Source organism: Falco peregrinus, chromosome 9 (genome assembly GCF_023634155.1).
Source record: "Falco peregrinus isolate bFalPer1 chromosome 9, bFalPer1.pri, whole genome shotgun sequence".
Lineage (NCBI taxonomy): Eukaryota > Metazoa > Chordata > Aves > Falconiformes > Falconidae > Falco > Falco peregrinus.
In genome coordinates, this window is record NC_073729.1 from 30757752 (window position 1) to 30771843 (window position 14092).

A 14092-nucleotide genomic window follows, 5' to 3' on the forward strand; every position below is an offset into this window, starting at 1 on the left:
CAAAGCTTACAAAATGTGTCTTTGTACTTGCAAAAGGGAGGCCACGTACCTATTTTTCCTCTCACCTCCTCTTCTCCTCTCCACCTCAGAATTCTTCTAAACCCTCACAAAAACATTTTCTAAATGTTTTACAAACTTTCTGGACACAAATGTATATCTTACTAGCATTTTACCTCAGTTTCCCTATACAGGTCAGAGAATACACTTTTTTTTTTTAGCCAACAAATGAGGATGGATGCCTCTGGAAGTTTTTAACAGAACACACTTGCTGTAGGTGCTGTTATTTCCAGCAAGCACTTCTCTTCATAAATACACAATGCTGCTACAAAGAACTAAACGGATGTTGACCAAAACAGTCTTGTCAGCATTGTCTTGGCAATTTCCTATGATAGGCTTAATAGTGCTACTGATCAGCTAGACATTAACAAGTTGTTGGGTTTTTTTTAATCACTGCATGCACTGTTTCAATTTTTTAGGCAGTTAGGAGAATAAGTAAAAACTTTCAGCCCTGGATTCCTGTGTTTTGTCATTCTCCAGGCTGTAAGTACTAATTAGGAGTCATTTGCAATCATCACATGCACAATTAAGTAATTATTTAATAATGAGAGCTTGGAATAACCACCAAGAAAACACATTTCTTTCCATTTCCATGAACAGTTTCACATTTTTATAAAAAATAAACAAGCATCTACAAAAATACAGGGTTATTTTGAAGAAAAGTTAACATTAAAAAAAGCAACATGGTATTTCTATCCCCAGTTTTATCCATGTGATATAGTCATTACACAAAGAAGATGGACCCCTATAGAATTTACTACGAAAATTCGTATTTTTTTTCACCATTTAAATTTCTAATACTGAGGGAATGTTGGGTCAATTTTACTAGCCCATGCCATGAGCCCCCCTTTAATATCCTTAGCCAACACAGAACCAAATTCTTTGACAGGTAACTCCTGCAAAATTTTTACAGCCTTCTGGGAATCATTTCCTAATTTGCAAACAACATATACAGGAAAAGATGTTTGGCTGTTAGTCCTCTGCTTTTCTTCACAAATTCTTTTTTTTAAGTATTCCAGATATTCTTCATCTTTTTCTTCTAGCTTACTCAGAGGAATGTGAACAGCATGTACCAGGTGACAGATATCCACCTCTACTGGCGGACGAACATCTACTAAAACATGAGGAACTTGCTCATCCAACAATTTTTTGTATTGCTCTACAGATATCCTGTCTTTACTGGATAGCAGATGTAAAGTCTTACACTTGTCTGTTGCAGAAGAACCACAAAATGCCTCATAATCCTGCAGGCAAGTGACAGATGGATTGTCACCACAGACATCACAGTCTGGTTTCTTTGGTCTTAACTTGATGTTGCGAAATCTCCCTTCGCGGGCATCAAACATCAGCATGAACTGACTGAACGAGGAACCCATTCCCGAGACAATCTTCAGCACCTCCAAGGCCTGGATGCACCCCATGATGCCAGGCACGACACCCAGCACTCCCCCATCCGCACAGTTAGTCACCGTCTCTGGTGGAGGGGGCTTGGGGAAGAGACACCTGTAGCAGGGCCCTCCATGGTAGTTGTACACGACTAGCTGCCCCTCTAGGCGGAGGGCACTACCAGACACCAGGGGTTTGTCAGCCAAAACGCAGGCGTCATTCACCAAGTACCTGGTGGGCACGTTGTCGGAGCAGTCGGCGACGACGTCGTACTGCCGCACCAGCTCCAGGGCAGTGCGAGGGCTCAGGGCGCCGCAGTACGGCACGTACTGCACCGTGGAGTTGAGCAGCCGCAGGGCGGCCGCGGCAGATATGGCCTTGGGGAGCCCTCGGCGGGCCTCCCCGTGCAGCACCTGCCGGTGCAGGTTGCTCGTCTCCACCACGTCGTGATCCACCAGACCCAGGCGGCCGATGCCAGCTGCGGCCAGGTACTGGGCCAGGGGGCAGCCCAGGCCGCCGCAGCCCACCACGAGCACGGAGGAGCGGGCCAGGCGCAGCTGCCCCCGCACGCCCAGCTCAGGCAGCACCAGCTGCCGGCTGTACCGCAGGATGTCGGCGGGACTCAGAGAGGCCTGAGCGGGCAGAGGGGGCAGATCGCCGGGAAAGGCAGAGGCACCGTCCTCTGTGGCCGCGGCGTCCCCCAGCAAGACGGTGGCCAGCCGCTCTCGTAAGCCGCGCAGCTCCTGCTCCCGCTGGCCGATCTCAGCACTCAGCCGCGCCGCCTCCGCGCCGTCCGCCATGGCTGTTAGGGAGGGCGGATGGCCGACAGCGCGCGTCACTTCCGCTTCCGGCCGGCTGCCCCGGCGCTTCCGGCCGCGCCGCGCGCTCTGATTGGCTGCGGCGCGTCCCCGCCGGTTCCGGGTGCGTCAGCGCGCCGACATGGCGGCCGGCGGCGCCGACAAGTTCTCGGTGCTGCTGCCCACCTACAACGAGCGGGAGAACCTGCCCCTGGTCGTCTGGCTCCTGGCGCGCACCTTCCAGGAGAGGTACCGGTCGCGGGGGGGGGCGGGGTCCGTCCCGGGGGGGGCGAGGGGGCGGCGGGGCCCGTCCCGGGGAGGGGGGCGCGGGGATGCTGGGGCCCGGCCGAGCCCCGTCCCCGCTCCCGGGCCGGCTGCGCACCGCCGCTCTGCGGAATTGGGCGAGCCCCGTCCCCGGCGAGGGGAGGTGGCCGTCGGGGCTGCGGGGAAAGGCCGCTGTGGCAGCTGTGGGGTCCAGCGTCCCCTCGGGCGGGCCGGCGGCTGGTGGGGAGCGGGCTCGGGGGGTTGACCACCCGCTGTTGGTGTTTGGCGGAGCTGAGGAGTCGCGGAGCTGGGCAATGCGCGTCCTTAAAACGTACGAAATACCGACACGGCTCGGGAGGGCAGTAACGTTACCCAGTGCCGCCGGGTACATCGGGGGTCGTATGCAGCCAGGTGTACCTCGCCCGGGTTAATGAGGGAAACGAATTACTCTAATCGGAGGTCTCACGCGTGCTCTGATCCCTTCTGCACCGGTTCCTGGAGCAAGCGGGTGAAAGCGCAGCGGCAGTTTTAGCTTTCGAGGAGGTTTATATTGCTGCAGCGTGCTGTGAAGCAGTTGCGGCTTGAGACCTGAACAGCAACGCTGAGTCCCGATTTATCGAATTTATCCTCTGTAAGCACAGCCCCGGCTGTAGGAACGGCAGCAGCACGTGTCTCCGGCTGTCGGGAGGTCGCTCTGTGTTCTGGGCCTCAGCTTCACGCCTTTCATAACGCTGTAGGTAGTGAAATGGGGTTTTCCATTTGTTCATCTAAAAATAATTCTCATTTCAGTGGGAACAATTTTGAAATTATCATCATAGATGATGGAAGCCCAGATGGGACACAGGAAATTGCTGAACAATTGGAAAAAATATATGGATCAGATAAAATAGTGAGTTTTATATTCTCGGAGTTTTTTGTCCTATTGTTTTCATATTTATTGTATTGAAAAGTACTTGAAGTCCTTAGAAAAGTGGAATGGAGTCCTGGATTCTATGCTTCTTTAACATCCTTTAAGTTATTTAAGTTTTGCACGCCACTTTAGACAAATGTTAATTATGATCGTCATACAGCTGCTTAGCAGCATTATGAGCTTATATGCCAAATCGTGAGTTAATGTTTTCAGTCCTTTGTGCATTGTTGCGTGCTATTGAGTAACAAATAGTGGTTGTTCATGTACTTTGTGCATGCCTAAGAAAAGATGAGGTTTGGATAAGATGTAATTTCATTCTAAGTGACTGCAGTAATAGGGGAATTGGAAAGATGAAAGCTAGTCTGGTCTTGTGATTTGTTTTTTAATCTGTCTAGTTGCATTCCTCAATAACAGGAGTCTTTTTTTTTTTTTTTTTTACCCCGAAATAATTTTCTTTGTTTCCTAAGTAATATCATTGTTCTGGTTAGTGCTCAGGAGTCATCATCCAAATAATTCCATGAGGCTTCTCACTTTCTATATGTCTACTGAATATTGTATGTAGTTGACTTAATGAGAAGCCAACATGTCCGAGGAAGAATCAAAGTGATTTTTTGTTGTTGTTGTTGTTAATGTTCAAATGTAACTATTTATTAAAGGGGGAAAAAAAGGAACCAAAATAACAGATAAGCAGAAGCACTAATGATTACTAACTCCTTCATGTCCATGTCCTCCTTCTAATTATATTGCTTATGACCCCTTAGACAATGCATCAAAATTAGTCAAGATTTAAAATTTGTGTGTGAACTACATTTACATGACTACTTAAATATCTGCTCTGTCCTCCCCAAATGCTGACTTACATCAAAGGCATTTTAGGAAGAGCTGAAAGTTAAATTACTGTCATGATGATCTAAAATTTTTTTTAGATTCCTCTTTTGTTAGTGGCAGTGCCCCTTCTCCCCCTGCACTTCATATGGCCCTGCAGGAGCTGAGGATACTTGGCACAGGTTTAAAGTTTGGTTGTTCATATTCTGCAAGATTAATAATACTGCTGCATGGTCATTACTCATGGGTTGTATCTATATGCACATGAAAATCTTGAAATTTATATTCATTACTGAAAGTATGCTAAATCACTTTGGGAAACTTGCTAAAATATTTTCTGTTAGTGTTTGTCATTCCTTAAAAGTAATGGTGCTGGGGAGACTGTTGTTCAGATTTGTAATTGTATTCCAGATAATGGAATTTGAGGAAATCTTTAGTCATGAGGTGGTGCTTTTAATTTTGTTTTTTTTTTACTGCAGAACTGTGAAGTAAAGCTTAAAAGGGGTTTGTTTTTAAATATGACCTGATCAAATACTGTTTAATGTAATGGTTTTTCTCCTGTATTTTGACAGATAAATTTATTTTTCTGTATTAACTAGACTTCTAAAAATGGAAAGTGCATTTTAAAATATTTATACCTTGAAAATGGTGAATTTTAAGGTGTCACTAGAATTAATTTAAAACTGTACTTCAAGTAATATATGTATCTCTTAATATATCCTGCAGCTTTTAAGACCCAGACCAAGAAAGCTGGGACTCGGTAAGTCCTTATTAAGTCTGGTTAGTACTAAGAAAATAATTTTTTTAAAAGAAAATTGAAGTCTAAAAGCAGAAACATGTTTTCATCAAGTTTTTTGTAAGCAAACAAGCTTAAAACCCACACATATAACGATCACAATATACTTATAACAAGTTCCCTAAAACCTTAAACCGCAAGACTGTGGTCACTACAGTTCTGTGCAACTATGTTTTCCTGTTGGGATCACGCTGCTTCTCTCCCTCCCCTGCTGCATTCCCTGGTTACAGAATGAGTGATCTAGATTGAGAGAAAATGTAACTGTTTACAGGAGTAGCTGCTATGTTTGCGTGGAACCTACTGATCCAGAGGGGGCAGTGGTAACTTGGGTGCAATCTGCCCATCTGTAGGATGCTTCAAAAATTGGACCATAGTTTGTGCAATCTCCAGAGAGGGCTGGGATGTTTTTCTGATGTTTAGATAGAGCTCTTCACTGTTAACCATTTCAATGTGAGTTATGACTATAATTAAATTTAAAAAAATACATCTGACAGGTGTCCAGTACTCAAACTACTGAAGTATTGCCTCGCCTATTAACTGACATGTGAATTGAAGAAATCTCACTAATTTAGTAGCCAATCTTTCGTTGCAGAAATCTCACTAATTTGGGAGCCAATCTTGTACCACAGAGATAGATTATTAAAACTTGCATGGAAAGATGTGGGACTGCAGTTTTATGGCTCTGATGCCATATTTTCACAGAATATGTAAATCAGGCTTGTCATTATTTGCTTTAGAAAAAAGCAGATATCCTAGAAAGTTGTAAAAGACATTAAAAAGTGTAGTATGGAAACTGTCGTAAAATAAAGGGGAAATATTTCCATCTGTGAAGATTCATGTTGTATCCTTATCCCTCTTCTCTTACAACAGGAATGGAGAAAATTATAAAATGCAATACCTTGTTTGATTCATTGTTAATCAGTATCTACCTTCCTTGCTAAACGTTTTGGCAACTCCCACTTCCATGTGCTGGTAAAACATTTGAGGTGTCTAGTGTACCAAGTACTGCAGCTAATTTCTCCAGTCTGCTGAACAAAAATAAAATTCTAATTTTGATACTGAGTTGCCTAGGTAAATTCACTTTTCTATACTTTTTTTTTCTACATCTCACATTCATCTAAGAAACTCCCAAAAGCTTACATACGTTTACATTTGTTTTCTGGCTTTTCATCCTTTGTACTAATTTGATCAGTGTTGTGGATTAAAACCAAGTGACCATACCTACTAATCATGCAGAATACACAAATCTGTGATGCTCCTACTGTGTAACTGCAAATGACATGGAAAAGAAAGGAAAGACAAGTTGTTCACTAACCGCGAGTTTAGTTGCCTGTGACACTGCTAAAGACATCACTTGAGGGTATTTTGTTTTCAGTTTTATTTATATCTTCTGAAGTTCATAGAAGGACTTGGGTAGTTTTGATCAGTGAAGGGCATATGCTAGTTTTTAATCTGTTGTGCTGCTGTACTATCTTTGGAAGCAGTACTGTCTTCAGAAGCTATGACTGTGATCAGAAATTCGCGTTATTGAGGAAAACTGTAACAGCGAAACTTGTTCCAGCTCTTACCGAGATAGCTGCACCAGTTCACACAGGATGAATAAAATGCAACACAAGCTAAAGTAAGAAGGAAGAAAAAAAAAAAAAGCTGTCTCCAGATTAAGTATCAGAATATAATTCGTGGTGTTAAGGGGAACAACCCAAAATCTATATACCACTGGTACTAAATTGAGTTTACAAGTCAGGGTTGTTTTTTTAATCATCAGTGATTATTTTGTTGTCTGTCCTGTTTCTCGTTTTCTGTGGCACTTCTGAAAATGATATTTGGAATAGCGATCCACTTAGCACATCGTGTTCTCTGTGCGTATCTAGTGCAGTAGGGTTGGCCAAGGTTTATATTTATAAAATCTAGTGCTGAAATTGTAGGGAAAATGAAAAATCACTTTGATGTTTGACCACTAGTATCTTATTTTAAAATACATGTTAGGAGTTTTTAGTTCATCCTTTTCTAGTAGAGATTTCAGAAAATAATTGAAGCCTGTGGCTAGAAGATCACATATATTAAAATAGTGAGGGAAATTATTTCTGTGCTATTTTTGTCAGGCACTGCTTATATTCATGGAATGAAGCATGCCACTGGGAATTTTATTGTTATTATGGATGCTGACCTCTCTCACCATGTAAGTCTGTATTTTATGTACTGTGGTTTTAATCTGTTAAAATTCGATTTTCATTGATTCTCCCCCCTACCCCCAGCATCCCTTTGTCTTTTCTGATGGCGTTTTCCTTCCATTTCAGCCAAAATTTATTCCAGAGTTTATCAGGTAGGTGCCGATCGTAGTATGAGAGAATGACTGAACGTTCATTGTTTTGTAGTAATATTTGGGAGCTTTATATTCTTGTATAGCTGTCTTAACTGTAGTAAGAAAAGTCACAAAGCAAGAATTCAAGTAAAATTGATTTGACCTCGTTAGATTTGTGCCAAAATAATCCAGAAGAATGAATAGTTCCTAACTGGAGCAAAAATCCTCAAGTTTAAAGTATCAGAGAGCATGTGTGGCTAAGTACTTCTTTTCCTTGTAATGGCTGTTCAGCTTTGAAAAGTGCATGTATAAATGTCACTTTGTAATGCTAATGATTTCATCCTGTGTGCACGTAGGGATATTGAATAGAGGACCCTGTCCTCAATTATTGGTGAAATACTTTGCTCCCTTTTGCCTTCCTCTTACATTTCTGCCACATTTCAATTTGTGAGAAATGGTCAACGGGCATTACATTGGAGGCTAAGGCTAGTAATCTGTATAATTCTCAACTTTCTTGCTTAGTAGTACTGAAGACCTAAAATTTTAGATGAGGTTCTGCCACAGTCAGGAATGGTATGGACTAAGGATAGTTCCAGACTTTTTTTTTTTTTTTCTCTTTTTCTTACTATGGGTTTGTGTAATTTAAATATTTAAATCTGTATTTAAAATCAGTCTGTCTTTTATAATAGAGAGAGGCTTTAAAAATGCATGTAGGTCTTTATAAATTATTTATGAAGTCTATGAAATTCTATGACATAGTTGGTAAAAGGTAATCATAAAATTCTTTGAAACAGCTCTTTATAAGAGTACAATTCACAGGTTTTAAAATGCATAATGCTATAACCACCTTAATTATTGCTTTCCTCTCTCCTCTACTTGTTCAAAGGTTTGTAAAATACAGATTTTGTACTAAGAGAGTGATTGTTCTTATTTTGAAATTTGTACTACCTTCATACAAATATTCTTCCTGTCTTTCTGATAAAACCAATTGCTTATAGAAAGCAGAAAGAAGGCAATTTTGATATTGTGTCTGGAACAAGATATAAAGGAAATGGAGGAGTATATGGCTGGGATTTGAAAAGAAAATTAATCAGGTTAGTATTTTTCTAGATATTTACACACAGATTTGTTATTTAGAAATAATAATTCCAAGTACTAACTTGTCTGTGTAAGCTGAACTGAGTCTTCAGTTAATAGTACTGGGTACTGCAAAATTGTATTAAATAATAGGAACACGCATGATTTGCAAATTCTTTGGTTAAAATCCACCAAGAAAGAATGTAATTACATGACTAGGCTTGAGAAATGGATTGGAACAGCAGACAAATCTACATGGCATCAGGTTGGAAGTGTCTTTCAGCTTCATCATCCAGAGAATGAGCTGAGACCGATTCTTGTGTCAAGTTTAAAAGACACATCTAGGTAGTTTTAATAGCTATAATGGTCCTTTCCCTAAAGAGTAAATCAGTTGCTAAACCCCTCTGTTGATGCTCTGATTTGTCATAAGTTAAGAATAACCTGACATGATCAATGTCAATAAATCATTACTAAGACCTTACTGGAAACCAGTTATAGTGAACACTAGGGAGAGGAAGTTTCACCCAAAAGCAAAGAGGAAAAAATTCAAGGTCGCATAAGCATACAGAGGCTGGCAGATCAGGTTTACAGGGACTTACGCATTTTGAGGAAGTAATCAACAAGTTTCTGCATAGTCTGCCTTTCTTACACCTGATTTAAGAGAATAGGCACAAGCTATTGCTGGGTTATATGTTACGGTAAAGAATTAGGAGCAGAATTTGTGTTACCATTATGATCTGGGGATGGTACCATAGGGACTGTATTTGGATTTCTCCTGGTTTTTAATGGCTGGAATAAGTGCTCATCTTTTTGTCACTCAAAATAAAATATAAGTCAAAAAAAAGGGAAGAGAGCTAAACGGACATTACAGAGGAATCCTTTTACATCATACTGGGCAAGACGAAAGACTTGCATATCTTACCATAGTGTAATACAGCCCTCAGCAAGGTAGTCATGACTGGCTTTTTTGTCTCACAGCGTTTTCCATCAGTGGAGCTTATTCGTTACCGTACTATGAAAACAGCATAAACTAAAACTGCACTTTCATTTTCCAAGTCCATGTCTCACGTTTGCCCAGGAAGCATTTTTATTCTCAGTTTACAGTGAATGTTAGTCAGGAGAAGAATGTTGGTTTGAATGTTGTCAGATGCATTTATTTTATATTTTATTAGTGTGTAGTCGTACTGACAGTTCTGCCATAAAGAACCAAACTGTAAACCTGATTTCTAAAAAAACGATTTCTCCTTCATAGTGAAGTTCAATAACCTACTAATCATTGACCTTTGAAAAACAAAACCTTGGGTTTCGATTTCAAGATTTTGATTTAGTAGTCAAATCTAGCAGTGAAAACATTAGAAATATTGTTTCATATTAAGCAATAAAGAGGAGGGGGTCTGCTGGTATAATGATACTTATTTTCTAGAAATTCTGCTTGATCTTTCGGAATTGTGTACTGAGCAACTTTGACATTCCACGTTTTCTTTCACAGTCGTGGTGCCAATTTTCTAACTCAGGTTTTGCTGAGACCAGGTGCATCAGACTTAACAGGGAGTTTCAGGTATGGGTCTGGTTTGCAATTCATAATGTTTATTTGAAATTAAGAAACTGCTGAACAAGGAACTGGAGTAAGAACAGACCTTACTGAGGACTATGAAATGTGTTTGGGAAGGGTGTAAGAAATAGTAGACTAGATTGCAAGAACTGTTGTTCCTAAAACTTTTTAAAAGTTGGGTTTTTTTTAAATAGTAATTATATGAGTGAGTGATTACAGCTAGGATTCCTACACACTACCTTGATTTCTGAAGTTCAGAAATTGTGCTTCAGGTTTCGTTTTCTTTGTAATCCTTTACAGGTTATACAGAAAAGAAGTCTTACAGAAACTAATGGAAAAATGTGTTTCTAAAGGATACGTCTTCCAGATGGAGATGATTGTTCGGGCTAGACAGTTAGGATATACTATTGGAGAGGTATAGTAAAAGTTTTGATAAGTATATTGTGCTTTCATTTAAATGTAGATACAGATTACTGGGAGCATAGGAATTTTTGTGCACTTCCAAGAAGATTTTCAACTTGTTGTAAAGGAATTACACACCTAGAACTCTGGTTTTCCAGGTGAATACCAGATCTACGATTCCAGTTACTTATTCCCCTGGCTGATACGCTTCCTGGATACTTCCCTCTTCCTGTTGCCATCTCTTTAGCTAATACGATTTTACAATTGTATCCCACTTCAAAGGAGGGAAAGAAGTCAAAATACACCGTGAAGCTGAGCCTTTTCTTTCCTCCTTCATGTTGTGCAGACACCTCTAGTAAGAATCAGGTTGCTGAAGAAAACAAAATTATTTGAAAACACCTATTTCAGATCTATTCTGTTTCATCTTTTATTGCCTTGTTATTTTCCAGCTGTCACAACTTTCTGGTTCAAAACTTGGCATGGGCTGTCTACAGTCATTGAAATAGAGCTCAAAACAGTTGTGAGATCCTGTATTTCCAGCAGTCTGATTTCTGCCTTTTATATTTCATTGACATGCTCTTGCTGGTGTCTTTAAAGATGATTCACTACAATTCTCTCTACAGCCCAGTCTCAACCAGTGCTGCTTCATCATTTTCGTGACTGTGACTTGTCAGAGAATTCTGTTGCTGGTGCTTCTCTCTCTCTAAACCTTAGGTATTGCATTTCTCTGTCAACATTGGGTGGAGTATTTCCAGACAATAAACCAAGCTCTTTTCTTCCACCTTTCTTGTTTATGTAGTGACATCACTATCCTTTCTGTGCTGGGGTTTGACCCTAATTTCTTTGCTGTTCACATCCAGCATCCAGCTGCATGCGCATGTTGCTCTCCAATGTTGCTGAATTAAATCCTCACCTGTATAATATTCCGATACTGAGACCTAGGGTGGGATGAGGTTTTATTTGCTATACATTTTTAAAACAGTAAAATACACTTCTCTGGCTTTGAAAAAATGCAGTTCTGGGTTGCTTATACTCTTCAGGCTGCTGCCACAAATAGCTTTTTTTCTGCCTATTATTTAATCCCACCATTCATTTATTTACATGCCTCTACTCATTGTATGGCATCAAATACAAGTGTCTTGCTGTTCAAGGTCTGACGGGCAGCCTTCACTAGGCCTAATGGCTCCCAATCAGCCTTGTGATGTGGGCTCTATGTTGTGATGGATCAGTTATGCCATCCTCCACAATTCATCTGTTACATTCTCATGTCAGCATCTTCTTCCCTTTTCCTCTGGTTTCTCACATGTGGGAAGGGTTGTCTCTAACATCTGAAAGGTTGCTTGGCTATTCTGCTTCGGCCTTGTCTTTTAAGATTTCCTTTGTGATATCTGTAACAAACTTGTCAGTGTTCAGATTGCTGACACGTGCCTGTAAAGAAGACTATTGTATTTTTGCTGTTCTGTGTATCATCTCTGTGTTGTATCTTCCTGAGGTAGGACAGTTTTCCATTATGTTTCAAGTACATTGATACGGTATTTCCTGATCAATACTTAGGATATTTATAAATTTTATAATTATCCAAATAGTAATACTGAAATTTCATAAGAGGTGGCACTTGCATGTCTAATTCCTGGTTGGTGGGTGCTGCCACTCTACAGGCAGAGTAGGAGGTTTTATGCTGTTGTGAAATGCAGATACAGTTGTGAGAGAAAAATATTTCTGAAGCGAAGTTGAAAATGAATATTGAGACCTGCCAGTCTAAAAGGAACAAATGGATGATGAGATGAACTGACACAAGCTATACCTAAATAGTTTTGTATGCATCTGTTTCATTTTGCTGTACTTCTTTATCATATGTGAAATTTACCACAGTGCATGGAATATACCCTTTTTGAAAATGCTTCCTTTAAGACTGATGGTAGGACTTTGTGTGCAAGAAAGGTATAAAGTCCAGAAAAAACACAGGTGATTAATTCCTCTACTGAAGGGAAAGAGGGGGTACCTCTTTTTAGGTGAGATATTAACCATTCTTTCATCACTGGTCAAGAAATGTCACTTCTGACATCCTGCACCGACTACATGTTCAGTGATTTCTATCCATGCTCTGTAGGTCGGCTGTCTGTAGTTGCCAGGATGCTTACTGAGACATCAAAGGGACCCTGCTAAGAAAGCCAGAGTCATTGTTGAGTCTTTTTAGGTATCTTCTTACCCTCTTCTTGCCCTCGGTTTTCTTCTGACATGGACTGATCTGCTAGAATTGTGAGAAATCCTCAGGCCTGGCTCAGATGCAAGGGTGTGGTGATTTTTTGTGTTCCATTTGCCAGATGATTTCTGGTTGAAACTGCCAGCAGAACACTAAGCCAATTTTTTAATGACTTTTGCAAATGTCATTCTTTATTTTAGCCCCTGAAGTATTTCAACTTTGCATACAAACATATATGGAAATTCTTGAATATTCTCATTCGGTGTTGGCAGAATGTCCTGTCATATGTCATTTGTACGTGGTCAAATTACTGAAAAGCAGTATGTTCCTAGCATTTTATGAGTAGTGAACTAATCTGGAAAGCATGATCACTACAGTAAGGAAATAAAAATTAGTGTTTGAAATGCCTCTTAATCCTGTAAATAATCTATAAAATAGTCAAAGACCAATAAAGACAGGCATTGCTTGTAAATTATGCACTAATTGCTATATTCAGATGTCATCTCTTAGCCAGTGGTGAGGTTGCGCAGAACGCTGTTTCATGGTGGCAGAAGACTTTTGACTTCCTGTGGCATTGACTTAAAGGTTTTGAATTCAGTTCATAAGGAAAGTGGTGAAGGTTCATTTTAAGCCCCGAGGCTTTTAGTACACAAGCTATTAAGTTTGTTCTGACTAGTGTATCATCCAGCCGCTGAGTAATGCCTTTGGATCATCTTTAAAGGTGATAAACCAAATAATTTCATGCTCCCCAGCTATGGGGCATTATTAAAGCCACTGGTAAGAAGAACTGACATGAAGCCAATCTGGTGCTTGCCTTCTTCCCATGTCTAAACATGCTGTATATCAAAGGCCATTCTTTTGTTTACAGAATTTCTGATTATTTAGGTTTTGAACCTTAAAAATAGTTTTGCTTGTTTCAACAGGTTCCTATTTCATTTGTGGACCGTGTCTATGGAGAATCTAAACTGGGAGGCAATGAAATAGTTTCCTTCTTAAAGGGGCTCTTGACCTTGTTTGCTACAACGTGATAGTTTATCCTAAATCAGCTTTTTTTTAGAAAAACATTTTCTGACATCTGTGTGGTTTTGATTATATAACAGCAGAAGTGTGGTAATTTGTGGTGACCAGAAGACCTGCTATAAATTAACAATGAAATGAACCACCATTAATAAACTCTGAATATATTGTATCCCAAACCTCCTCTTGAAATAAATGAACTGTATGTTAAACTAAAAACTAATAGACTAGTGCTCTATTCTATTTTTGTAAAAATGACAAAGTCTTAATAAAGAAAACAAAGCTAAACGATCTTTTGCATTTAGAAATTAATCATTATTCAGCAGAAGCTAAAGATTATTTTGAAATAAAAGCAAGGACAAAAAAATTTACAGAATTTGTCTTATATTTGTTCTGTGGTTTGCAGATAGCATTTCAGATATATATCAATTAGTTCCCTTTCTTTCCTCAGCACATATATACATGTATCTTAAAGCAGATATATAGAACAGTTTCTACAGAACT

General features: G+C 40.1%; 2 protein-coding genes across 3 annotated transcripts; one reads left to right on the forward strand and one right to left on the reverse strand.

The window, feature by feature from the left end:
* Positions 1–578: 578 nt before the first annotated feature.
* Positions 579–2266, reverse strand: MOCS3 (molybdenum cofactor synthesis 3). Its single transcript, XM_005235982.4, has one exon. The coding sequence runs from the start codon at positions 2241–2243 to the stop codon at positions 852–854; it is 1392 nt and encodes a 463-aa protein (XP_005236039.2). The 5' UTR covers positions 2244–2266; the 3' UTR covers positions 579–851.
* Positions 2267–2333: 67 nt separating this feature from the next.
* DPM1 (dolichyl-phosphate mannosyltransferase subunit 1, catalytic) lies at positions 2334–13879 on the forward strand. 2 transcript variants are annotated; one of them, XM_055813780.1, is made up of 9 exons: positions 2334–2489; positions 3294–3393; positions 4966–4999; positions 7138–7214; positions 7291–7358; positions 8336–8431; positions 9904–9972; positions 10267–10381; positions 13495–13879. In XM_055813780.1, the coding sequence occupies exons 1-9, from the start codon at positions 2383–2385 to the stop codon at positions 13597–13599; spliced, it is 771 nt and encodes a 256-aa protein (XP_055669755.1). In that variant the 5' UTR covers positions 2334–2382; the 3' UTR covers positions 13600–13879. The 2 variants fall into 2 exon arrangements, with proteins under 2 accessions (XP_055669755.1, XP_055669756.1); XM_055813781.1 differs by having other exon boundaries at positions 2335–2489; positions 7333–7358.
* The last annotated feature ends 213 nt before the right edge of the window (positions 13880–14092 follow it).